At 52.5% G+C, this 25,375-nt stretch overlaps 1 protein-coding gene and 1 long non-coding RNA gene across 6 annotated transcripts in view; one reads left to right on the forward strand and one right to left on the reverse strand.

The window, feature by feature from the left end:
• Positions 1-1,693: 1,693 nt before the first annotated feature.
• On the forward strand, positions 1,694-5,684 carry LOC136158042 (uncharacterized). Its single transcript, XR_010661306.1, has 3 exons — positions 1,694-1,795; positions 2,293-2,518; positions 4,061-5,684. It is a non-coding gene; the product is annotated as an uncharacterized lncRNA (long non-coding RNA).
• Positions 5,685-10,800: 5,116 nt separating this feature from the next.
• UBE2V1 (ubiquitin conjugating enzyme E2 V1) overlaps positions 10,801-25,375 on the reverse strand; it is a 28,219-nt gene continuing 13,644 nt past the window's right edge. For 2 of the 5 annotated variants that reach the window (XM_065922162.1, XM_065922164.1), the window contains exons 2-4: positions 22,600-22,748; positions 14,663-14,788; positions 10,801-12,563 (exon numbers count right to left, since the gene is read on the reverse strand). In XM_065922162.1, coding sequence (XP_065778234.1) covers positions 12,417-12,563; positions 14,663-14,788; positions 22,600-22,748 — 422 coding nt within the window. In that variant the 3' untranslated portion in view covers positions 10,801-12,416. Of the gene's footprint in view, positions 12,564-14,662; positions 14,789-22,414; positions 22,437-22,599; positions 22,749-25,375 lie in introns of those variants that run through there. The other 3 variants (XM_065922163.1, XM_065922166.1, XM_065922165.1) reach the window with 3 other exon arrangements.

Below are 25,375 nucleotides of genomic sequence, written 5' to 3' on the forward strand. Positions count from 1 at the left end.
CATAAATGTGCCCAGCATGTAGAAAACTCGAGTCAAATCTTGACTGTTACTTTTTTGTTTTTAATTCAAAAAAAATGATTTATCTATTTATTTTTGGCCATGCCGGGTCTTCACTGCTGCGTGGGCCTTTCTCCAGTCGTGGTGAGTGGCGGGGCTGCCCCTTGCTGTGGGGCTCAGCGGCTGTGGTCCAGGGCTCCATAGCACAGCTCCATAGTTACGGCACACGGGTCAGGTTGCCCTCCACCTGTGGGATCTTGGATCGGGGATTGAACCTGCATCTCTTGTGACAGCAGGTGGATTCTTTACCACTGAGTTGTGTCTATTATCCTTAATCCCCAGGCCACCTCTCTTCTGCCCGGGGGCCACAGAGGGAAAACTCTGGACCCTGGCCCTGCCGGGTTCAGATCCCAGCTCTTGTGGCTCACCCCAAGCTAGCGACTTAATCTCCCGGAGCCTCAGTGTCCCCATCTGTCAAATGGGGGCCTCAACCACACGGGGGGATGGGTGGGAAGGACGTGAGCTTGGGGGTGTGCGCTCAGGCCCTGTGAGTTATTCAGTCCATGCCGAGTCACTGGACCTGGCCAGCAGGTCGAGTATCCGATCCTCTCCGTTGGGGGGGCCGGAGGCAGGCAGTTAGGGCAGTGTGATGGGTTCGAGGCCACGCTGGTCAGAGCTGGATCTCACTGAGTGGCTCAGAGCTGCGTGATCTGGGGCCAGTCCCTCGGGCCCTCTGGGCCTCAGGTTTATCCTGTTACCATCAGAAGACCCCTGGGCTGTGCAGCAGGGGGCTGAGTGAAACGCGGGGTCCAGTCCCGGGTCTGCTCTGAGACTCACACGAGGCTGTGCCCCCCCGAGAGGCAAAGGGTGTCCTCGCCCAGGTGGGCCCCACCTGCAGGACGGGGACCTCATCCCGCTTTGAGAGCCGCGGACGGGCTGCAGAGACTTCCCCGTCTCTGTCTGTCCCTGCTGACAGCCCCCCACCCCCGCCTGCCCCGGGGAGCTCAGACGCAGGCCTTAGACTCCGCTTCAGGGCCCCCCACCCCCAGCTGTCCCAAGGCTGCTCCCTGCTCATCTCTGGACCTGCCATCCTCCTCCATCCCTCCGTCTGAGGGTCTCGGGCAGACCACGGCCTAACGCTCACACCCACCCCTGGACACCCCCCACCAACCTGGCTGCTCCTGAGCCTTCCCCGGGGGCAGGAAAAGGCCATTTCCTGGGCTCGGACCAGGCCTGGGGGCCTCCTGGGCCCTCCCCTCCCAAACCCCACATCCACCCCTGGAGCGAGCCCCGCGGGCCCCGTTGTCTGAAACATTCCACATCTCAGTGAATCTGAAAGGGGAGGAAAAAGATCCGAGAGGCGGACAATGGGAAAAAGTGCACATCCCCTGATCAGTGACATGCTGTCCGCGCCTGCCCGCTTCTCGCTTGCTCTCCGCGAGCACCTGGGTGGGGGGTCTCCTCCTCTCCTCGCCACCTCCGCACCGGGGGTCTGCTTCCACCTCTCCAGCGCCCTGTTCCACCCTTGTCCCCGCGGCCTGTAGGGACTCCGTGAACACCTGGGTCCCGCCCGTTCCTCCTCCGCACGGCCTCTGCCTGCTTCGGGGGAAGGGTACTCTCGCCGCGGCCCTGTGCGCTCCTTGCCGTCTCTCCTGGAGCTCAAACCCCCCTCCTCCCCCTCACCCACTCTCTTCCAGCCACACTGGACTCCTGGTGGTTTCTCCAATCACTAAAGCATGCTCCAGCCTCAGGGCCTTTGCACCGGATATTTCCTCCACGGGAAAGACTCTTCGCCCAGGTGCCTACAAGACTTACTTCCGTGCCTCTTTCAGGCCTGTATTCAAATGGCACCTTCTTGAATTTCAGGCCTTCCCAGACTGACTCCTACCACCAGCATCCCCTCTTCTTCCTTTGTGTCCTTCATAGAATTTATCACCAGCCAATATTCTACATAATTGAATTTCCCCTTGTTTATTGTTCCACCTTAACCGCACGCAGAAGGTCAGTTTCATGAGGGCAGGTGTTTCTGCCTAGTTTGTTCCCTGCTGTGGCCCCCGGGCCCAGGGCAGTGCCTGGCACACGGTGCAGTGCTGAGCTGAGTTGCTCAGTCGTGTCTGACTCTTTGTGACCCCATGGACCCCGCCAGGCTCCTCCGTCCATAGGGTTTTACAGACAAGACTACTGGAGTGGGTTGCCATTCCCTTCTCCAGGGGATCTTCCCAGCGCAGGGCTCAGCTTCACATCTCTTAGGGCTCTTGCATTGACAGGCGGGTTTTTTGTTTTTTTAACCTCTAGAGCCACCTGGGAAACCCAGCTGACACTCGGCATGTGTGAAAAGTGCAAATTGCTCAGTCGTGCCCGGCTCTTGGCCACCCCAGGGACCTCCAGGCTGGAACACTGGAGTGGGGAGCCGTTCCCTTCTCCAGGGGACCGACCCAACCCAGGGATGGAACCCAGGTCTCCCGCATCGCAGGCAGATTCTTTACCGGCTGAGCCGCCAGGGAAGCCCAATGCTCAGCAGGTGCTCATTACACACTTGCTGAATGAATGAACCTGGAGAGAGGACGCTGACGTGTGCCCGGGTTACCTGGGAACTCCAGGGAGCCCTGTGGTTCGCAGTCGCCCTGTGACTCTAGTGTGCCCTGTTCCCTGGAATCCACAGCTGGGGAGGCGTGTTCTCAGCAGGGGCTTGTGGGCACGGGGTAGCCGAGGGTCCTGAGGTTCCCAGAGCTGGGTGCTTTTCAGGGGCAGGGCGAGCGGGGGAGACGTGGGGGCTCCTGGGTCTGGCTTCAGGCCTCTGACCACAGTGTCAAGTTTGTGGAGTGAGAGGGTCAGGAAGCCGCAGTGAGAACAGCGCGGCCGGAAGTGGCCGGCCCTGTCTTCTGGACTGAATTATCTGGGAAGAAAAATAATCGCGTTCCCAAGAACCCACGGCCTGGGCGCCGGGAGGCAGCGCGGGGGCTGAGGGCGGGGGCAGAGCGGGTCTGGGTAGGTGGGCCCCGCCCGAGGCTCAGGGCGGCTCGAGGGGACAGGGTGCGGATGCGCCGGTGCAGAGGCCCCCAGACTGTGCATGGCCGGGGCGTGGCGGTAGGGTACGGCCTGTCGGGAGGGGAGACCTCTGCTCTAGGCTGGGGTGACCCTCGGGGAGGCCCCTCCTGCCCCTGGAGCTGGCTGAGCCTCACCTCATGCCCGGCCGTGTTCATTCCATCCCCCAGGCCCTGGTGGGGGCAACTGGCCAACACAGGGGACCGCTATGCTATAAGCCGTGGATGACAGACTTCCTTGGGAAGGTCCCAAGGCCCAGGCCCGGGGCGATGATGGTGATTGGTAGTCACAGCATAATAACAGCTCGCACTGTGGTTCAGCCACTTTCTCGCGCTGTCCCGTTTAACCCTCACGTCACCTCATGAGGTGAGCATGCTCACTCTTCCTGCCACAGCGGTCCTCAAGGGCCTGGGGGGCTGCCTCCATCCCACTGCTCACTCCTTCCACCAATAGTCTCGCATACTCGGTTCCAGCTGCACCGACCTCCTTGCTGCTCCTCGGTCACACCAAGCTCATGCCTGCCTCAGGACCTTTGCACCTGCTATTCCCGCTAACCACTCTTTCTCCGATGAGCACTCAGCTCAGATGTCATTCCTTAGAGGTCGTCTCTGACCACCCATGTAAAGCAGTTCCCACCCTTCCTCCTTTCGACCACGTCAGCTCACTGTACTGTTCTTTTTTTTCTAAAAAGATTGTTTATTTTTGGCTGTGCCAGGTCTTGGCTGCTGTGCCCGGGCTTTCTCTAATTGCAGCAAGCAGAGGCTGCTCTCTAGTTGCGGGACGCAGGCTGCTGACTGGGGTGGCTTCTCTCCTGGCGAAGCACAAGCTCTGGCGCCTGGGCTTAACTGCCCATGGCATGTGGGCTCCTCCCACACCAGGGGTGTCCCGTGCTTTGGCAGGTGGATTCTCAACCACCGGCCCACCAGGGGATTCCCTCACAGTCCTGTTCTTATTGCCCTGATTCACTTGTGAAACTATCTTGTTGATTCATCATTTGTTTACTCTCTGTCTCCCATAGCTGGAATGACACCAGAGACTTTTCTGTCCATTTCTGCATTCACCATGCCTGGCACAAAGGAGAACTTCGAAGACCTTCACGTAGCTGTCACATGAGCAAGACAGACAGACAGACAGACAGACAGATGTCCATTCTCTGTGTGGTGCTCATGACTGGATGGCCGAAAGACCGCATTTCATTTAGGCTGGACCCCAGCCCAGGGCAAAGGTGGGGTGGGGGCTTCTGTAGCCCCCAGATCCCTGTCTTCCTCTGGGGACAGGCCTGATGTTCCCAGAACCTCCTGCCAAAACTCGACCCAGGGAAGTCAGATACCAGCTCATTTCCCTCCCCACCCCCCACTCCTGGACAAGCCACCTGGACTCTGGACAGTTTCTAGGCCGCAGAAAAGGGGGCTCAAGCCAGATTGGGAAAGGACATCTGGGACTGCACAGGGTCTCTCCAGCCAGAGATGGGCCTGGACAATTCCCAGCCAGGCTGAATATGAGGCCGGAGTGTGGGGAGACGCTGAAACCAGGGCAGAAGCAGCTGGATTCGGGCGAATCCTGGGTCTGTTCATCACTCACTCATCAAGCCCGGGGCGTGGTGCAGCACACCTAAGTGCCCACTGATCCACGGTGCAGAGTGTCTGCTGTGCGCTAGGCACCGAGAACGCTTCCCTGACTACATGACATGCCTCTTCCCACCCCAGGGCCCTTGCTCTGTGCTTCTCTTCACTCAGACCTGTCCACCCTGCCGAGTTCTGGGCATGGAACTTCTCCCACACATTTGAAGAAGTTACCTCCGCAGAAAGGCCCTCGCTGCCCAGGGTGGCCTTCCCATCTTGTTCTCTTGCTGGGGTGTTTCAGGTATGTGCTTAATACTTTGAAACGACTTTCTAAATTCACCCCGTCTGTTTTGTCTCAATTCCACCCTCAGCTCCAAAGGCGGCGGCGTTTAGTTTGCTTCGTCCTCTGCTGTGACTCCCGTATAGAGAAAGAACTCAATCAATGTTTGTTGAACAAATGAATGCACAAACCAATGAGTGAAAGCAGGGATGGGGTTTGGCTCCTAACCCAGGGGGAGGCGATGACCTGTAATCTGAGGCCTGAGGAAGGGGGAGAGGGTGGGCTGGTGAAGACAGGAGGAGACATGGTTTTGTCTCAAAATGCCTTTCTCCAAGGGAGGGTTAAAAGGTAGCTCAGAGGTGGTAAGGTGATTAAAATGTTAAAAGCCTTTAATCCATCGACACCATGAAAGCTGAGATATTTTACTAAATCTTGATGTCTGGCTTGTTTCTCAAAAGACGGAAAGATATGGCCATCCTGAGCTCTCATTCCAGAGGCAAGAAGGTCAATTTCCCAGCTTGTAATGTCAGCCCCTTGAAGCCTTTGAGTTTGTGACCCGTGAAGCCAGAGGCCGCCTTGGCATCGCTGCAGGACCCCACCGCGAACACCCGGGCTGGGCGACCTTGGGCACGCCTTCTGGATCCTAGGTTCGTCCTCAGTAACAGTGGGCTAGTAGCGCAGGTGCGCTGGTCCTCCAGGTGTGGGGCTGGGGGTGGATGCGCGCCAAATGCACACGCCCAGATGCCTGCGAGGCCGCTGAGAAGTGGTCCTTCCTGCCCCGCCCTCCAGGAGGCCGTCTGCAGCTCGCGAGCGCCCTCTGCTGGCCCAGAGCGGGGGCGCGGCCCTCAGCCCCAACCTGGAGCCCTGGGGCCTGCAGACCTGGAGAGTTTGTCTCTGGGGCAACAGGGTGCTTTGACAGTGGCTTAAAGGGCTTGTCGTGTGCTGAGGATCGTGAACATCTCACGGCACGTAAAACGTTACGTAATGCTCAGCACAGTCCCATGAGGAGGATATAGAGAGGCCAAGGGCTCTGCCCAGAGCCACACAGCCATAGGTGGACTGGTTGTGTGCTGAGATCTGGGGAGAGAGAGCTGACACGCGGGCCTCTCCTCCGCTCACCCACCCGTGTCTTCACCAGCTTTACCTGGAGCCGGCAAACTCCTCACTGGGCCGGTCCCACTGTTCGCCCGCCCAGCTAGCCCACAGCCCCTCCGTCACTCCGCGAGTTCTCGGCGGAGCCGCCGGGACCCGGCCCTCATCACTGCCCTGGGCCTGGAGAGGAAGGCGAGGGCCCGCTCTGGAGAAGGATTCCTGAGCTCGCGGAAACCTCAGTGTCTCCCGGGGACCGCTTTCGGCGCTGGAGGCAGGGATGGGGATGAGCCAGGTGAGCACCGACCTGCATGATGCGTTTCCAGAGAGGGAAGGAGGGGTCAGTAACCCAGTAAGTCAGCTCGTTAGGCGTGAATACTTGCCAGGAACAGAACAGCATCGGCTAATGAGGACAGCCAGCCCGGAGTGGCTGATCTAGAGGGGCCAGGGCTCTCTCCGGGGCGCATTCCCGTGCTGCTTGTGGTGGGAGCCCGCCCCGTGGAGACGAGGAAGCGAGTCCGAGGCTGGAGCACCAGATGGGCGTGAGGTGGCCGCCTTTTGCCTGGGGGTGATGGGCGGAGAGCCCAGGGAGGTGGCACTTGGGGCCGAAGGGTGGGGACATGAGAACTGACTTGGGGAAGCAAGAGGTTTCTGAAGTGCCAACCTGGTGGGCCTGTGGGCTGGCGCACGGCCTACACATCTTGAAGCCCCCCGGCGCGGTGGGTCAGAACACGGAACGCAGGCCAGCGTCACCCAGCCCGGCCCCGTGCGGTGTCCGGAAGCCACCGGGCCGGCCACCGGCCTGTCTTCCATCCCACTCGACCCTGAGGAGGACAGGCATCGAGGAGGGACGGAAAACGTGCCCCGCGGACCGCCGGGAAGGGTTTCTGATCCAAGCCCCTTGCGTCACAAGGGCCCGCGGCGGCTGATGAGGACGGCCGCCCGTCGGTCGGCTGCCCCCGCCGCGAGCCACACAAGAGTCATCTGTTCATGCTTCAGATGACCGTCTCAGACGGCGAGGATGCCTGTGTGGGAGGCACTCTCACAGATCGGGAGGGAAAAGGAACAAAGATGATGTAATTGAGAGGGATAAAAGGGCCTCTCAGCTTGAGAAAAGGTACTCAGCGTCACACATGAGGAAATGCACCGGAAGCCGTGAAATAGCACGATTCAGCCCAAGGATGGGCGGGCAAGGACGTCTGAGCGCAAATAGAGGGAAGGGAATGGAAGGAACCATCTTGCGCTGCTGGTGGGAAGGCGAGTTTGGTACTTCTTCATTTGGAGGCAGTTTGAAAATGACAAGATTAAAACTGCCCAGGTCCTTGGCCGGAGAAGCCTGGTCCTCGGCGCCCCCTCGGCGGGGGCGCTCACCGCTGCGCTGAGGCTGCTGGGCCGGGCGGGACGGCGGGGATGACCTCAGGTCTCCAGTGAGGCCCTGGTCCCGGGGCGGCACGCGGCGCACTGGGCGCTCAGCAGCTGTCCAGGGGCCTTGAGAGGCCCTGCTGGTGAAAGACGTGTCTGGGGGAAGAGCGGGGTGGAGGCTACACGCCCAGTTATGCTAACCGGGAAAAAAATAAAGCAAACACAGGGAGGGAGATGGGGAGCGGGTCACAGCTTGCGTATGCGTGCTTGACCTTGGAAGGGCCTCGCCTCGAGGGGCTGGGTCGGGAGCCAGAGGGAACCTTGCCTTCCGTGCTGTCCCCTGTTACTGTTTGAAGCACTGTCTAGGTTCCTGTATAGTCTGTGTTTGGTGAAAATAAAAATGGGGTCTCCAGCCCAGATTTGTCATCACTAGTCATCACTAGTGTAAGGGGCAGGTTAATTTTTTAGCAAGGGAGCTGATGTGGTCTCTGTCCTTCACTGCTGGGGTGGCCGCCACCTCTGTGCTTATCACCACGGATAAGATACGCTGTGCCTCTTACGCTAAGTCGCTTCAGCTGTGTCCGACTCTGCGACCTGTGGACTTGGCCCGCCAGGCTCCTCTGTCCGTGGGATTCTCCAGGCAAGAACACTGGCGTGGGTTGCCATGCCCTCCTCCAGGTGATCGTCCCGACCCAGGGATCAAACCCAAGTCTCCAACGTCTCCTGCATTGGCAAGTGGGTTCTTTACCACTAGCACCACCTGGGAAGTTCAAAGTACATACTTTGGCTGGGGATCGAACTTGTGTCTCTCTCGTGGGAGGCAAGAGTTCTACCACTGAACCGTCAATGCCTTGCAGACAAGACACTCTACTTCTCATCAAACCTAAAATGTTCACTTTTTAACATCGTAACATTTTTGGAACTGGGACATTCCTTAAATCAGTGGCATCATGCCTTTATAATTGGCAGCATTTTTTTCTTGGTAGTGCATAAAATAATGGTGCCTCTCACAAAGGACAGGATCTCAGACTCAATGAAATGTGGGCCTGTTTCCTGGGGACCCTGCGGCCACCCTGTTACTCGGCACCTTCCACCTGGGCCACAGGGGTCCTGCCCACGCTCTGAGGACCCATCGCATGCCCCTGGGTAGGGCTTCCAGGACTGCAGGCCTCCCAGGGGTCAAAGGCCACCAAGATGACAATCTGGGGAGAAGAAGGTACAGCTGGTGATGGAGCTTTACGTCCCGAGGCCTCAACTGCGGCCAGTGAGCTGCGACGGTGCTCTTGTTCTACGCAGAAATGAAAAAAATGTGTCTGACACACTAATGTTGGGAGATCTCGCATAAAAATCTGTATCAGAAAGATTACACCTAAAATTAATATAATACTGTAAATCAACTAAAAAAAAAAAATCTGGCATTCACTGAGCCCACATTCCCAGCACGTCAGACCCACACCAGAACCCCACAGACGTGGCCAGTGCCTTTCAGTGCCTGTGAGGCTGGCGCTGCTAAGTCCTCCCCTCTTGCAAGGCTGCCTGCAGCCACTGTGCTGGCAGCAGGTAACTTCATGGAGCCCCCAGGAGGAGGCCTTTGGGGGTACATCCAGTTGTCACCCCCATAGCCCAGAGCCACGTGCGGCCCATACAGCCCACCCTAGCATCTTCCTCCTCTCAAATGGAAAGCAGAGATGCTCTCACAAGCTGCCCTTCCTCAGAACGTTCTCTGCTCGAATCCTTGACGTCAAGACCGAGTCCTTCGCAGGGTTCTGTGGAGCAGGTGCAGGCCAGGGAACGGCCGAGGACCGAGTGTCCACTTGGCCACGTGGGTGAGGGGGTGGGAAGGGCAAGAGGCCAGCAGGGACCGGCTTGCCACCAGCCAGAGGGGCGGTAGGGCCCTCTGTAGGTAGGGGCCGGGGCCGACCCGACGCCACCGTTGTCACTGCTCCACAGCCGGACACAGCTGGGCGCTGGTACCCCCCACCCACCCCCACCCAGGGGCCCCAGAGCGATCTCAGCAGAGGAGCGGCTCAAGGGCGCTGCCCTCCCCACAAGGCCGTGGGTCGGGGCCCGCTAAAGAAGTGCTCTCTGCACCTCGAAAGAGCGCTTCCTCTCCGCCCTACGTGTAGGCCTTAAGCTTGAGACCACCTGTGAATGCACCGGTCAAGACGAGGAGCAAACCGCACGACTGTGGGACGTGACCACAGACCAAAGACTGGAGGCTGTCATAGGAGGTCCCAGGTGAGTCCCGAAGTTCGAGGCCCAGTTCCCCGTAGCCACCAAGGTACCAGGTGCGGAGTCTCCGCTTTCCTGCCTGGAGGTCACCGCACTATGGACTTGGCCCTGAATCTGCTTCGGGGTGTCCCGGCAGCGTTCTGAAGCAGTTTCAGAAGCTCCCCTCCTCTCCCCCTTGTGAGCTGACTGAGGGTGAGGAGCCCACAGACGTCTCTGGCCCGGCCCCCTTTCAGGGGAGCTTGAGGCAGCAGCTCACTCCAGAGGACGGACCCATGAGGACCTTCAGCAGAAAGTCTGGCAGCCTTTTCTGGAAGGTGGCCTGCTGTGAACCCAACTTCCTCCAAGCAGTCAGCCTGTGACGTCTGCTCTGGCCCCAAGAACAACCCGGCTCCTGGCACAGACACCCGGGTGGCGCCTGCTGGTGGTCGGGACCACGGCAGGGAGTGCAAATTCTGAGTCAAGATGGCCAGGGACACGTCCTCACCCCTCACACAGGAGACGGCAGACACAGTGTCCATCTGCGCCAACTTCTTGTTTCAAATGCTAGAAACACATGGGAAAATTGGGTTCTTCTTTCCCAGCCAACAGACAACTAAATCCAGCTGCTAAGTACTAGTAACTGTTCTAGCGGAGAGTTAATAGCTTGAGTGCCACACAGCAACATTTTAAGTCTAAAGGAAGATCCCACCCCTCTTTTGCTTGTTTTTTAAGACAGGGGTTGGCAAACTATGGTCCATGGGCCAGATCCAGTCCACTGCCCAGTTCTGTTTGGCCCCTCAAAAGAGGAACGATCTCTACAGAGGAACATCTGCAATTGATCTGGTAACAGGGAATATTAAGTTTGAATCCCAAGTACATGTTAGTCCCCTAAAAAATCATTCCATTCTTCTCAGTGTATCTGTTAACATTACAAAGAACTGTACTCAATGATGATGTTTTCAATTTCATCCAAAAATTGTGGAAATTTTGTTTTCTCGTTCAATAAACTCGCACATAATTTCTTTGATTTTGCCTCTTGGTCAAGAAAGCTTAAATAGTTGGGAATTCTCTGACCGTCGAGTGGTTAGGACTCTGCTCTCACTGCTGAGGGCCTGGGTGCAATCGAAGATCTCACAAGCCAAAAGGAAAAAAAAAAGCCTAGATGTTTACTAACTTGGACCCACTGTAGAAAAAGTTCCCCGACTCCTGCTTTTAGAAGTCAAATTGAATACCAAAGCATCTAAGACATTAAACTTCTTAAATATTAACGCACACTTCTTTTTATTATATTAAAATCAGGCAATGGTCTGACAATAAAAAGGCTGCTTATGGAATACTGTTATGTTAAACTTTACTTACAGGATGTTAAACCCTTAGAACTAAGGTTTCCCCCAGAAAAAGATTAATGGAAACATCAATTGCTTTTCAGACTTGATAGTTGCTGCTTCAAAAGGTGGTTTTACACAGACACTTAAAAAAAAAAAAAAAAAAACCCTTGGAACACAATGAATTGATTTTATTTCGGTATGCATCCACATCTCAGCATTTAGTGGTCCTGAACAGAAAAGTGGAAAAATGCAGCGACTCGCCAGGAATTTCGGGGATCTGCCGTGCACACCGAGTTCTTTCGTAATCCCTGCTGAGGGCTGGGAGAAGCAGCAGCACCAAAACCAAAGTATGCACCAAATTCAAGGTTCTTTTTGTTCCAGTTGTCAGCTTCCAAACTAGACCCGAATGGACTGAAAGGATGACTCAGTGAGAGCCCTATTTAAAACTTCTTCGATTTTAAAAAGCCAAAGCCTTTACAGGAAGAGAAAACAATTCATTCAGAGGGATCGTGTGTGCTTACAAGTGTCTTCTGTGGCCTTTCTCCAAGTTTAACCATCAAGGAGGTCGCAAGCTGGCAGGTCTGAGTAACCCCGGTGACTGTTCTGTTCACCTTATCGAAACCTGAGCTAAAGACACGCATCAGCTGATGGTGACAGCAGAGGGTGGCAAGGCTGAGAACCCAACATTCATTTCCCAGGCTGGTGGAGAGTAAATAAGCTGTGGTTCCAAGATTCAATGAGGGGCGGTCAGAGACTTTCCACCCTCACCTGATGGCTCCTGGCCAAAGCAAGGGAGCGTCACGCAAGTGCTGGGTGGCGGTGCAGAAAGGGCCTTGAGGAGGAGGAAGGAAAAGGCAGCACCCCTCGATTGCGGTGTGGGGAGAAGACACGGGCAGCCCTCAAGTCCTCACCAGAGGCCGATCTCAGCGGGGAGCAGAGGGCGACAGTCCACGCCTCGGCCACGGGCGGCAGTGGAGGGTGGGGGGAGGAGGACTGATGGCGTGGAAGGGGGGCGTCACCTAAGACTCAGAGAGAGACCAGGGATGCGGACAGAGCACCCCGCTCACCATCAGTGCCCCCCAGGCTGGGACCTGAAATCTTCACGTCTACTCTAAGGAGCCACCCCGAGCTGGAGGGCTGTTGCAGGGAGGGGGAGGGGAGGGGGAGAAGGCAGAGACCCCAGGCCATGAATCAGCAGCAAGGTGATTGTGTGATGTGTCTTTTCACAGTTGAGTTAGATGTGCCCCACCGGTTAGGATGGGGATCAATTTAAGTATAATTTTCTTGATCCCAGAAGTTCAACTATGTGGACAGTGGTTACACTTGACAGGATGATTTGTTATAGCACAACTTATATATTTCAAATGGACAAAAAAATTAGTATCATTTACAGTATCTTAAGATAAACTGCCTTTGAATGGGAGCTTTCTTTCCAGTACTTTGAGGTCTACAAGACGAATCTAGAAAATTTACTACTGTGGAAAATGAAGACTGCTTAAATCGAATGGGGGGCAGGGGAGGGCCTGTGGTTTTTCTTTTTGATTAATTGCTGTAACACTGTCCTTCAGGTGGCTGAGGGAGTTTCATATTTTCTTTAGACATCATTAGGCGCCGAAGCTCTTGCAGGACAACTTTGATGCTATACGAATTCTGCCATTTTGCTAGCACTGATATGGCTCTTGGGTCCACCTACAGAAAGGCAAAGATAAAACAAATTACTGTCAGGCTCTCAAACAAAAGGAAAGCTGTGCGCTGGAGCTAAGCTACAGCAGAAAAGGGAGTAAGAAGCATTTTTCAGGTTGAACACGCTGAGAGACGTGCGGAATGCCCAAAGGGTCCCCCCCAGACAGTCTGCTCTTCCCTCTTCGGGTCCCAAACCCTCACGGTCTAGAAGGAGCAGATTACGGATAAGTAAAAGCCACTTTTACAGACGAGGCACCGACACCTGGTGAGACTCAACTGGCGAACGACGACCTCGCCTGCTCCTGGGCCGGCTGTGGCCACTGCCCGGGCCTGTCTTCCCCTACACTCTGCGCCCAGGTGGCGGGGATGCTCGGGGCCTGTCCTCCCCACTCTGCGCCCAGGTGGCGGGGATGCTCGGGACCTGTCTTCCCCTACACTCTGCGCCCAGGTGGCGGGGATGCTCGGGGCCTGTCTTCCCCTACACTCTGCGCCCAGGTGGCGGGGATGCTCGGGGCCTGTCTTCCCCTACACTCTGCGCCCAGGTGGCGGGGATGCTCGGGGCCTGTCTTCCCCTACACTCTGCGCCCAGGTGGCGGGGATGCTCGGGGCCTGTCTTCCCCTACACTCTGCGCCCAGGTGGCGGGGATGCTCGGGGCCTGTCTTCCCCTACACTCTGCGCCCAGGTGGCGGGGATGCTCGGGACCTGTCTTCCCCTACACTCTGCGCCCAGGTGGCGGGGATGCTCGGGACCTGTCTTCCCCTACACTCTGCGCCCAGGTGGCGGGGATGCTCGGGACCTGTCTTCCCCTACACTCTGCGCCCAGGTGGCGGGGATGCTCGGGACCTGTCTTCCCCTACACTCTGCGCCCAGGTGGCGGGGATGCTCGGGACCTGTCTTCCCCTACACTCTGCGCCCAGGTGGCGGGGATGCTCGGGGCCTGTCTTCCCCTACACTCTGCGCCCAGGTGGCGGGGATGCTCGGGGCCTGTCTTCCCCTACACTCTGCGCCCAGGTGGCGGGGATGCTCGGGGCCTGTCTTCCCCTACACTCTGCACCCAGGTGGCGGGGATGCTCGGGGCCTGTCCTCCCCACTCTGCGCCCAGGTGGCGGGGATGCTCGGGGCCTGTCCTCCCCACTCTGCGCCCAGGTGGCGGGGATGCTCGGGGCCTGTCCTCCCCACTCTGCGCCCAGGTGGCGGGGATGCTCGGGGCCTGTCCTCCCCACTCTGCGCCCAGGTGGCGGGGATGCTCGGGGCAGTAGGGAGAGCAAGGCAACAGCGGCCCGGACCCCAGCTCCGCAGACCACGGCCTGCCCGAGCCACGCCCTCTCAAGTCAGCACAGCACCTCCTGGAGAAACGCCCCGAAGTGCGAGCTTCTCTGGGGTTTAGGATTTCAGGTGGGCCTCAGAGGCAACACTGACCACAGCAATAGTCTCAGCTCTTTTCAGCTTCCATTCTAGTCTTCTGAATACCTCAAAACAGAGGGCTTAGGAGCTCCTGTGACGCTAGCACGCAAGCACCCTTTAACACTCGCTACTCTCCCCTGGCCAAGACGGCAGCCTCAGAGGCTCAAAAGCCTTTGGCAAGCGACGTGTGGGGGAAGAATTCACCAACTCTGCTTCGCCTTTATAGTATACACTGCTGTGTTGCCATTATTGCCTTCTTATGACAAATGAGACTGGTTTCCATTTATGGTGGTGAAAAAGGTAGTAAAAATTAGTTAAAACAGCAAGGCCATCACAAGGAAGCAGTGTTGTATGCCCGTGGTGCACAAACAAGGCCCGTGGAGAGAGGTACAGCTCTGGGGGCAGTCTCCCCTCTCTGCCTCAGTTTCCTCACTCCCACCTCCTGGGGGTGTAGCGGGGCTGAAGGCGCTCTCGTCGCAAAGTGACTGGCACAGGCCAGAGCCAACTCTGTACATACAGGAGGTGCTTGAACGCAGCTGGGGACAGGCCCTCACCCCCAAAGGGCACGCGCGCGTCCTCGGTACATGCCGTCACCCAGGAAAGGGGGAACAGATGGGATCAGGCCCGTGCCCCAGACATGCAGGCAAGAGCGTTTTCGGGGAGCCCCGGGGGACAAGGAGGGGCAGCAGAAACAACTTACCACTCCATTAGAACTATTAACTCCATTCATATTAATTTTTGTTACAAATCTTACAAAGGGGGGTGCTTCTGGGTATTTAGGTCCACATTCTATTTTAAGGCTGTATATTCGGTTTTCATAAATTGTCTGGAAAAAAAAAAAGAAGGTATAGCCATGTCAGGCAATTACAAAGAATTAAAAACCGCACAACTTCTGAAACCCCGTTTATTCCCGAGCAGAGCAGGTGCCTCTATGGCCACCACACAGAGTCTACTTGCTGTTTGCTAAGTCAGTCGTCACCGTCTGAATCCCGGCTTTGGGGGACACAGAGCAGCCAGGCAATCTAAGCTGGTGTCACGAGGTTGTAGGCAGTATCATCAGGCCCAACCAGAGGGCCTTGCTTCTATGTTCACTTGTCTACACTCTGGGAAATGACGTGTAAGAGGCAGCCTTCATTCTGGGATGTCACACCAATGCCTACTCATGCTGGGATCATCAGTCAAGGCACTAAATACCACCACGTACAGAGTGAAGAACAGGCAGCTCTAGAGAACTCTGAACTCAAGCACAAGTCGGGGTGGGCAAGAGACAAGGGTCGCCTCCCACGCCTCACCACCAGGGCGCGCCCTGGACGGGCCTCAGCCACGGGCACCGGCCTCCCTCCCTGCTGCCTTTAGGACCACCAGAGATAACCGGCATCGAGGAGCTGGGGGGCGCCGAGGACGCCAGACCTGCCCAGGAGAAACGGGCCTTCTCCGAGCATCAACCGAGCCCCCGCTGAGAAGCCCTGAGTCCCACCTCACGCCAGGGAACTGCTCCCTTTTCATGCCCACCCGGTGAGCGGCAGACTGCGCTGCCTTCTTCAGGCGGCTCCTTCCGCCTAGAGCGCTGAGCCCCCACCTCAACCACCTCATAACCTTTGAGACCCAGTTCAAGCATCATGTAAAACAGAAGGCTGGTCACAGTTTTCTTATGTGAAGCTGCGTCATCATCATTTGCGTGCCTTAAGGCCACAGCAAAGCGCGGCGGACACCTTCCGGTCTGCTCCGGGGCCCTCTCAGGCCCCCGTGCTCCCCGCCTGCTGCACAACCAATGGCCCCTGTGTGAACAGTGATATCTAGCGGCCCTTGGGGGGAACACATTAAGAAAGATGATTTAAATGCTTGAAAACATTCCGTCTAAAACAGTGGCCCGTCCCAAGCTTAAAAACTGGAACATATATTTTAAGATTCAGAAGGCAGTCATAATATTCCCATAGAAGATTTTCACATCCACTTAACAGGGACCCCAACCTGTAACAAAATCTCAGTTCAGGATTCCCCCCATCCGCCTCTTCCCCTGGTAGGCGGAGGCAGCACCATCCTGCAGTTACAGCAACACTCGCAGCAGGCCGTGACTCCGTTCCCCTCACTCCTTACCCCAAGCGTCAGCAGGGATGCACACCACCCAAGCTTCCTCTACCGTCACACCTCCTCCAGATCACCCCCAGCCTCTGCCTTCTCTCACGGCCCTGCCATCGGCTTCCCAGGCAGCCCTGGAAACTGTGCCTGTGGCTTAACCCCTCCAGTGGCTTCCTGGAGACCCCAGAAAGGCGGGCCCAGTTCCGGGACTGGACCCCGTGCAGCCCTGCCCTCCTCTGCGTTTTCTTCTCCCCCCTCACCCTGCCCCTCCGGCCTCCTCGTCACACTCTTCAGACACGCTGAGTTCTCTCCTTGGGTGCTCATACCAGCTATTCCTGAGCCCCGCGGCTCAGCCCCCATTTGTGCTCCCCTCAGAGTTCTCCAGACCCCTCATCTGAAGACTGACGCCCAGTCACCCGCCAGACACCCCTCCCTAAACTCAGAACAAGGCGGGCAGAGGCCTCAACCGGACTGGTACTCATCTGTTTGTTGAATGAATGAACATTGCAACTTTTCTGTAGACCTGAAAGTATTACACAATACAATGAATGTTTGCTTACTTATCTACTTATATTGCAATACAGTTGATGGACAGTTCCAGGTATACAACAGTGATTCAATCTTTACTCCATTTAAAGTTATTGTAAACTATTGGCTACATCCCCTGTGCTATACAATATGTTCTTGTAGCTTATGTATTTTTATACATGGTAGTGTCTATCTCTGAATCCCCTATCCCTATCTCTGCCCCTCCTCCCTTCTCTCTCCCGACTGGTAACCACTAGTTTGTTCTCTGTATCTATTTATTTCTGTTCTGGTACATTCATTTGCTTATTTTTTAGATTCCACATAAAAGCGGTTAACATACAGTATGTGCCTTTCTCTAACTTATTTCACTAAGCATAACCCCCCTCCAGGTCCATCCACATAGTTTGAAGTGGCAAAACTTCATTCCTTTCAAAGTATTTTTAAGACAAGTGAGATATGAGAAAATGAAAAAGATACTGGCTGCAAAAATATGCAAAGCACAAAATCTAAATTAGCATACACAAAGAAGATGAGAGGTGAGCGAGTCAACCACTACTCAGTTCAAATCCTATAGTTACATAAAAGGTGCGTTCAGTGTACGAGGTGGGCATGCGCTGTCAGAATAAAGGCTGAGGCCTCTAAGAGGGGAGACGGGGCACAGCCTGAGAGGCTCCCCGTGACGGAGGTCAGGGACAGGCAGTAATGTACAGGAGGTGTGGGAGGAGACACAGCAAACTACTGCTCACAGTGAATCTGGGGATGAAGGTGCGGATCTGAAAATCAGGGAAAAGCTGGGGAAAAAAGACACCACACTAGGTATTTTAACAAAGAATTTAATATAGGAAATCGGTTAAACAGGTATCACTGGACTGAAAAAAGTTTTAAAAGAGGAACCTGAACAAACACAGAGGTAATGACTGCAGGGAGAAGATACTACCTTTGTGTTAGTTTAGGCTTATTGCCTTTGTTCCCCTTGAAGGCTGGGGGACAAAGGAAGAAAGCTGTAGTTGATCAGATCTAGAGGCTCAGAGGAAGAAGGTTCCAGAGTTGAACCCAGGTCTCTGAGGAGGAGCTGTTGTGAGGCTGCTGCTGGGGGTGCCCCCAAAAGCTGGAAGCCGGGACCCACTGCAGATGCCAGGATGAAGGGCAATCACCAGAGTGGCACAGACAGAACACAGGCAAACAGGAAGGAACAGGAAGGAACTTTCTCTCTGCCTTTCAGGCTCTCTCTCCTCTGTGTCCGCCCCTGGAGCCTAACAGGAAGCCAGCTGACAGAGGAAACATGTAGTTCACAGATGCCAGCACCAGGATCTAAAGCAGAGCAGGAAAGGTGGGCTTGGAGCTCACTACCCAGCACCTGCGCAGGCCACTCCGGACCGGGACAAGACAGTCTTCCTCTGCACAAACACTCCGTTCCCATCAGTCAGGGTATCTAGGTGAGCCACAGAGCCCCTGACAGCAGTATTAATTATTCATTTCTTGAATTCAATCACAGTGCCACCTGAATATTTTACAGCTGAAGACTTAAGTTGCTGAGTTGACCGCACAATTGCAATAAAAAATAGAAAGGCGAAAAGAGGCCCTTCCCTTCTGCTTTCTGTTCTCATCAGGGTCACTCTGGCCTGAGGCCCCCATCCTGGCAGCAAGGGCTGTCTCTGGGCTAAGCCCCTGGCCGCTCCAGGCTCCCCCAACCAGCTCTGCGGGCCCCACAGGGACCAAGAGCAGAGGGAGCCTGTCCTCCAACTGACAGGTTTCAGCGGTCCTAGCTTCCCCTGACCCAGCCTGCCAGGCCCAGGCTGTGGGTGTTCTTTAGTGTTATCTGTGCTCCCTGAGCAGGCTTTTTTCTTTTTTCAGCCCAACACCTATTTGATTAACTTCCTATATTAAATTATCTCTGTTGAAATACTGAGTATGGTTTCTCTTTTCCTGACTGACACAAAGAATTAAATGGTACAAAGTGAACTACTTAATCTGAACCGTTTGAAAAACCATGAGAATATATTCACATATCAGACATGTAACCAAAAGCTTTTAAAAAGGAGACAGGTCAATATATACTGATATGGAAAGATGTCCACCATCTGTTTAGGTTAAAAAAAAAAAAGCTGCAAAACATTAAGCATAGCAAGGTCTCACTTTTATTAAAATGGTTATGTATTTATGTTTCTGTACCCACAGTAAATGCCAGCAGAAACACACCACACACCACGCCATCAGCTTTTATTCCGTGGAGAGTATAATGAAACGGGGAATGGATCACTGCCCTTTTACTTCACACACTCCTGTAATTCTGTTTGTTCCTAAGTGTGCACAGAATACTTTTAGGTAAGTATGTGTATGAACACACCCCTAGGCTCTAGCCCACCCATAAAAACACCACCACGGAGCACTCCAGAGGTGTCGCAGTGCTGCCCAAGCAGGGCGACCCCCGGCCCTGTGCCCCTCCCGAACTGGTGGGAGCCAAACGGCACCCGGAGACATTTATGACTGTCACAACCCCAGGGATGCTACTCAGCACCCTCTAATGACAGGGCAGCTCCAAAACTAAGAACGACCCAGCCCAATATGTCAACAGTGCCGAGGCTGAGAAACTGCTCTACACCCTGGCTTCCATTGCCACCCCACGGTCAGAGTAGAGATCCGCTATGTGCAATCCTGTCGACAGACACGCTTGCCGAATTTTGCAAGGGGCACTTGGACAGGAAGCTTTGCTTTTAGGTTTGGAAGACTCGCTTTACAAAAAGAAAAAATACACATACATATCTATTTTCAAATAGCTAACACACTTATATGATTAAAGCACACTCAAAAAGTACAAAGGGTATTAAGAAAAAGTCTCCCTTCCCCCCTGGCCCTAGCGAGTGATTCCTTTTGAAGAACGCAACCACCGACATCAGCTTCCATGTTTTCCAAAGTATTCTCAGCACACAGAAGCACAAGTGGATCCACCTCTTCCTCCTCCCTCACCCAGCCTGACCTCAAGTGACAGCATGTTCTGGACACTGCTCTGTACCTTTTCTCCACTTAAGCATCATGGAGATCACTCCGTTTCAGCACACATAAATCTGTCTCATTCCTCTGAAAAGCGAAACAGTACATACTATGGTCTACTGAAAGACACTGAGGTGGCTTCCAATGTTTTGCTAGTACTGAAAATGATGCATGAGATAATTTTGCACATACAGGATTTGGGGCAATACACTCAAGAAAAGAGTAAATTCCTAGCAGAACTGCTGGGTCATCTGGTACATGCGTTTTGAGCACTGGTGGAGGGTTCTGCTGAGTAACACAACGACAACAATGTAGCGGGCAGAGGCGCCCCTCTGTGTAGCGGGCAGAGGCCCCCTCGTTCTGTTCAGACGCTTTAATAACGAGGCTGGCGCTGCGCTTGCACAGCATATGTCCTGGGACCTTAACCACAGACAGAGAGGTCACAGGGAGCACCTAGAGGCAGGCAGTTCCTTTTATGCCTTTGCTTGTAACCTTAGGGAACCAGGGCACAGAAACTGTGAGAGCAAAAACACACAGTAATAAGAACTGGTGAAGATGGAAGAAACGGACACCCTCACAACACTGCCGGCAGGAATGTAAAATGGGGCAGCTACTTTGGAAAACAGTTTGGCAGTTGCTTAAAATGCTAAACAAAGTTATCGTATGATCTAAATTTTCCACTCCTATGTATGTACTTAAGATAAGTGAAAACATCTGTCCCCTTTAAAGCCTATACACAAATATTCACAGCAGTAATAGGCAAAAAGTGAAAAAAATCCAAATGTCCATCAATTAATGGATAAACAAAACATGGTATATCCATTAAAAAAGAATATTATTCAGCCATAAAAAGGAAAGGACTACTGCTAAGTGCTGTAACGTGGGTGAACCTTGGAAACATCATGGTGAGTAAAAGCCAGTCAAAAAAGACCACATATTGATTCCAACTACATGAAACGTCAGAATTGGCACTCATAGAGACAGAAAGTCAGTGATTGTCGAGGGTGAGGAATGCAAGGGTGGAGGGCAGAATGGGAGTGTCTGCCGATGGGCATGGAGTTTCTCTCCTGGGTAATGCACAGGCCCTCAAGTTAATGATAGTTGCACAATGCTGAATATGATTAAAAAACCCCACTGAACTGAACATTTTAAAGGTATATTCTATGGTAAGTGAATTCTCCAGTTGTGAATTATGTCTCAATTAAAAAAAAAAGATATAAAGGATACATGGGAAGTACCTTGCACACTGTACCTACTCACTAACAGCTTCCTTTGGAAAGAGGTCAGTTGAAATTCAGGGTAATCTAAAGTGTTTTAGATGGAATAGGATACTTTTAACAGGACTGAGTGTTCATTTTATTTGTTCATGTGTATGTGTAAGTATATAACTCAGTGGTACCACTGAGTGTATTCACTCAACACACTCAATCGTGGTATAATTTAGTGTATTCACTGTTGTACACTGGTTCATCTTTACTACGTTAAAGTCTGAAACTCGGTCTGTTGATTAACAAATCTATTGAACAACTACCTCATGCTGAGTCATTTCTAGGTGTTCTGGAGAGTAAAGAGGAGGGAAGAATAGTTTTCATCTTCAAAAGACCTACACCATTCTTAGGAAAAGATGAAATGCAGTGAAGGAAACCATCACTGTACAAAGGGCTTTCAGAGACAGCAAGAAACGATCTGCGTGAAGACAAAGCCTTCTGCATCGGTTTTCCCTAGCACTTATGAGATTCAGAAAATCCTGATTTCCATAGATTAAAACAAAAAAAAAATCAAGAAATGAGTAAAAACAGACTGCACATTTTTTAAGAGCCCCCACCCCCGGCAAACAAAACTACAGCGTCACAAAAATGACTCAGAAAAGGAAATGGCAAAGCCAGTCATTCACCCTGAGCATCCATGATAATCTACGATGAACAACAGATTGTCCTAACACTGAGCGAGCCCCACACTCCTCCTTTCTCAGCCAGGGCCACATTTCACGTGTCTTTCTACCTCCCAGAACTAGTGCAGAGCCTTGCACGAGATGAACAGAATGTCTGACTATCCTCAAGCACAGGCAGACACAGAAAAGGGCATGCTACGCTTAAAATCTCCTACAGCTTGTCTGAAACAAGTGTCACATTACTGGAATCTATCTCTTCACTTCCACATCAAATTATTACTTAACACTAGATAATTCTATAATGGGAACTGCTGAAAACTCAAAATATAAATAGGAAGGAGACAATATAGGCTAGTAGTTAGGAATACAGGCTCTGGAGTGAGACCTGGTTTGGGAATTATCAGCTACGTGACTTTGTGCAGACTTCTCCAAGTTGGCTTCTTCTGTAAAATGGAATGCAAGTACACAACGAGAGCATATAACAATGGGCTCCTGTGAGAATTAAATGGTGTTTCTGGGGAGTTGACTACATGCCATAAAAAAAGGTTAGCTGGCATTACGAAGACTTGGGAACTCTTGCTAATTACACAGCTTAAGAGAGGTCACATTCCTCGTCCCCATTGTCTCTGTCTTCTTTGCAAAGGTCTCTGGGCTCAACAGTGCCTGGAACAGACCAGAGCAGACCACGCAGGCAATGACCCTTTGCTGAGTGGTCCAACAAATCAGGATACAGATACATGACAGGACTGGGAAACAATAAATAAAAACCACAACCCAGAAGGCTTTCCGAAGTTCATTTAGACCCTGTCTTCAGGAATGTTGGCTGCATCTGGAGCCTTGTTATTTGATAAGCCCAAGAGTTTGTTCTAAACTACATCTAAAGGTATAACTACCTCACTCAAACCTCACTGTCTACATTGTCATGTAAATTCACACACTGAGTCGGAACAGGTTTTTGCTTACCATTTAGAGGGATTAAACAGCATCAGAGGAGGTTCAAATATATAAACTGAAACTGGTCAAAAAAGAATAGCCACATTTCAGAAAATAAACCATTGGTGAGCTTTTCCCGTGATAAGGCTAATGGTTTTAAAGGAGGCGCAGTGAATGTAAGACATTGACATTTATAGCCGCAGCTCGACGCTTACTCTTGGAGGCCCAATTACCATCCCTGTCCATCTGGTAAGTGTCATGTCTTCGTCATCTTCTAGACCCCAGCTAACTGTGCCATCTCCTACTCCTTTCTGGCCTTCTTCGAGTTCTTCCAACAGTCGGAAATTGCGAGGGACTTTTACTCCTAAAATAAATGGAAAGAGATTCAAGATACTAGCAACTCCAGGGGAACTTGTAAGCCTAGAGCTAGTCACTTATTATCACTATCTGACAATACAGATGCTTACATGCAAAAAACTGCTGTAAGTTGTCGCGTCTCAAGCTTGCAGCTTACGAAGCTATCTGTATCGACGAGCACAACCAGAAGGGAGGGGTTCGTTACCGGTGAAGTGACGACTAATCCCGGGCTAGGTGACGGAACCTCGAGAGTACCCCGCCCCCGTCCCTGGAGCTCTGACAAACTTCACAAAGGCTTGAGAAGTCAAAATGTTAATTTGGGCCCATGAGTTTGAGATGAAAACCATAAATAAAGTGTTAATAAACGTGCCTTGGAAGAACAAAGGCTATTTCTTTATTTTATTCTTGCTCTACATCTCTGAGTGTGAGGGTGTGCTCCTTTGCTGGAATGACTCTTAATTAAATTAAAACTACCTGAGAAGGAACGGCTGCCCTACTCGGAGCACGTAACAGTGTCCCCGTCATCAACTCAAGAGTCAAGTAAGGGCAGCACGGATGAAAATTTTCGAGTATTTAAGTCAGTTTCTCTCTTGTGAAAAAGCTAAAGGAGGGAAGCCAGTTCTCTGCTTCACCTGTTTCTAAAATCCCCCAGGCTCAGGGGCGCAGGCACAGACACCTCTCACAGGTTTACACCACCGCACCCGAGCTCAGGCTGAGGCTGGCACCGCTTCTGGATGTCTTCCAGAACAGAGTCTGGGTCTGGGGGCCAGATGGGAAGGCTGCTCTCCCAACCAGTCCTGCTTACCTGTCCCCCACCTCCCCTGGCACTCAGACTATTTCCTCTGGAAAAACTTGGGATCCAGGCAAGTTACCAGCTTTCTTTACTGAGCCCCCAAGGCCAGACTCTCAGAGCCAAGCAGCGCTTCACGGATGATTGTGAAGAAAGACCCACTTGGAGGGACTCAAAGCTGTGGGAGGAGTTTCCAGTATATTTTAGTATTTTACAAAGTGCAGAACATGTTACTATTAATTCAACTGGAATAAATATCCGAGGACATCAGATAGTTTCCCAGGCACCAGAAAATAAGCTGTGAACAACACAAAAATGCCTGCCCTCATGGAGCTTACATTCTAGAAGGAAATACATGCAAATTATTAGTATGACAGATGCTGGTGCTCTGGAGCAGAGAGCACTGGGGAGGGAAGTTGCAAGTTTAAACAGGGAGCACGATTTACTGGTAGCGGAAGGAGAGCCTTCCAGGCAGGGGCAGAGGTCCTGAAGCACAGCCTTGCCCAGAGAGTGTCAAAGCACAGCAAAGGTGCCAACTTAGCGAAAACCAAGTCAGTGAGATACAGCATTAGTAGGAAATGAGGGGTTCCAACCGTCAAAAGAAACCCTGGAGCTGTGAACAGAGGAATGACAGGATCCGACTCGCTTTTGACAGGATCCCTCTGGCTGCCGTATGAAGAATACAGTGAAGGGAGCTAGGGCAGAAACAGGAGGCTACGGCAGTAATTCCAGCAGAAGATCGCAGGTGACAGAAGTGAAGGTGGCGAGAAGTTCTGATATTTCAGAGGTCTGAGTGGTGAGATGTGCTGTCAGGCTGCCTACAAAGTGTGACAGAAAGCAGTCTATGGCCCCCAAGCTTTTTGAAGATGGTACATGAGTGAATACTTCACTCTACAGTCATGTATTTATTTTTGAGAATAACATATTTAGGGCAAGTAATATGATACTAATTTTCCATTTATGACAATGATAAAATTTTCCTTTTTAAAATAAATAAAAGCAGAAGAGTCAGCTGACTGAAGATAAATATTAAACAGCACAGATGGTACTTGAAACTTAACAGAAAAATCCTGAAAGCATTCCTGAATGGCCCATTTGGAAAACACTAGCATTTTTCACCCAAAGACTAGCCCATTGGATTATTCAGCTACACTGAATAATTAAGTCTCCTCCAGCAAACACAAAACTGAAGGATGTTTTTGATATTATAAGCAAAAAGCCAGACAATACAATGCCTTTTGTTTAGAAAGAGTTAAATTGTTAACAATCCTAACTAATTTGGCTCGGGGAGAAAAATCACTGTGCATTACCACCACTATTACTACTGGTTAACTTATAACCCTGCACTAATAAAAATGAATATCCCAACAGCACAGAGTTGCACTGATAGGAAGACTGATAAGTATCTCAGGTACCTGTTCACAGATGGGGTGATGGGCTGAAGTGGGTCCCCTCAAATTCATACACTGACGCCCTAACTCCTGGCATCTCAGAATGTGCCTGTATTTGCAAACAGCCAAGAAGGTGGTTAAGCTAAAGTGAGGCCACGAGGGTGGGCCCTAGTCCAATCTGCCCGGTGTCCTTACTGGAAGAGGAAACTCAGGTGCACATGGAAACAACAGGCGTGACACGTGTGTGGAGCAAACGCCAGACGAGAAGCCAGTGAGAAAGCGACCACCTGCAAGTCTGAGAATCGGACCCACTGACACCTTGATCTCGGACTTCCAGCCTCCAGAGTTCTGAATTTCCATTATTTTAGCAACCCAGTCTGTGGTACTCTGTTCTGGCAGCCCTAGCAAACTAATACAGACGTTAAGTAACATCTTAAGAAATTTGGAAATGAC

The sequence above is a fragment of the Muntiacus reevesi genome, chromosome 2, assembly GCF_963930625.1.
Source record: "Muntiacus reevesi chromosome 2, mMunRee1.1, whole genome shotgun sequence".
In the NCBI taxonomy this organism is placed as follows: Eukaryota; Metazoa; Chordata; class Mammalia; order Artiodactyla; family Cervidae; genus Muntiacus; species Muntiacus reevesi.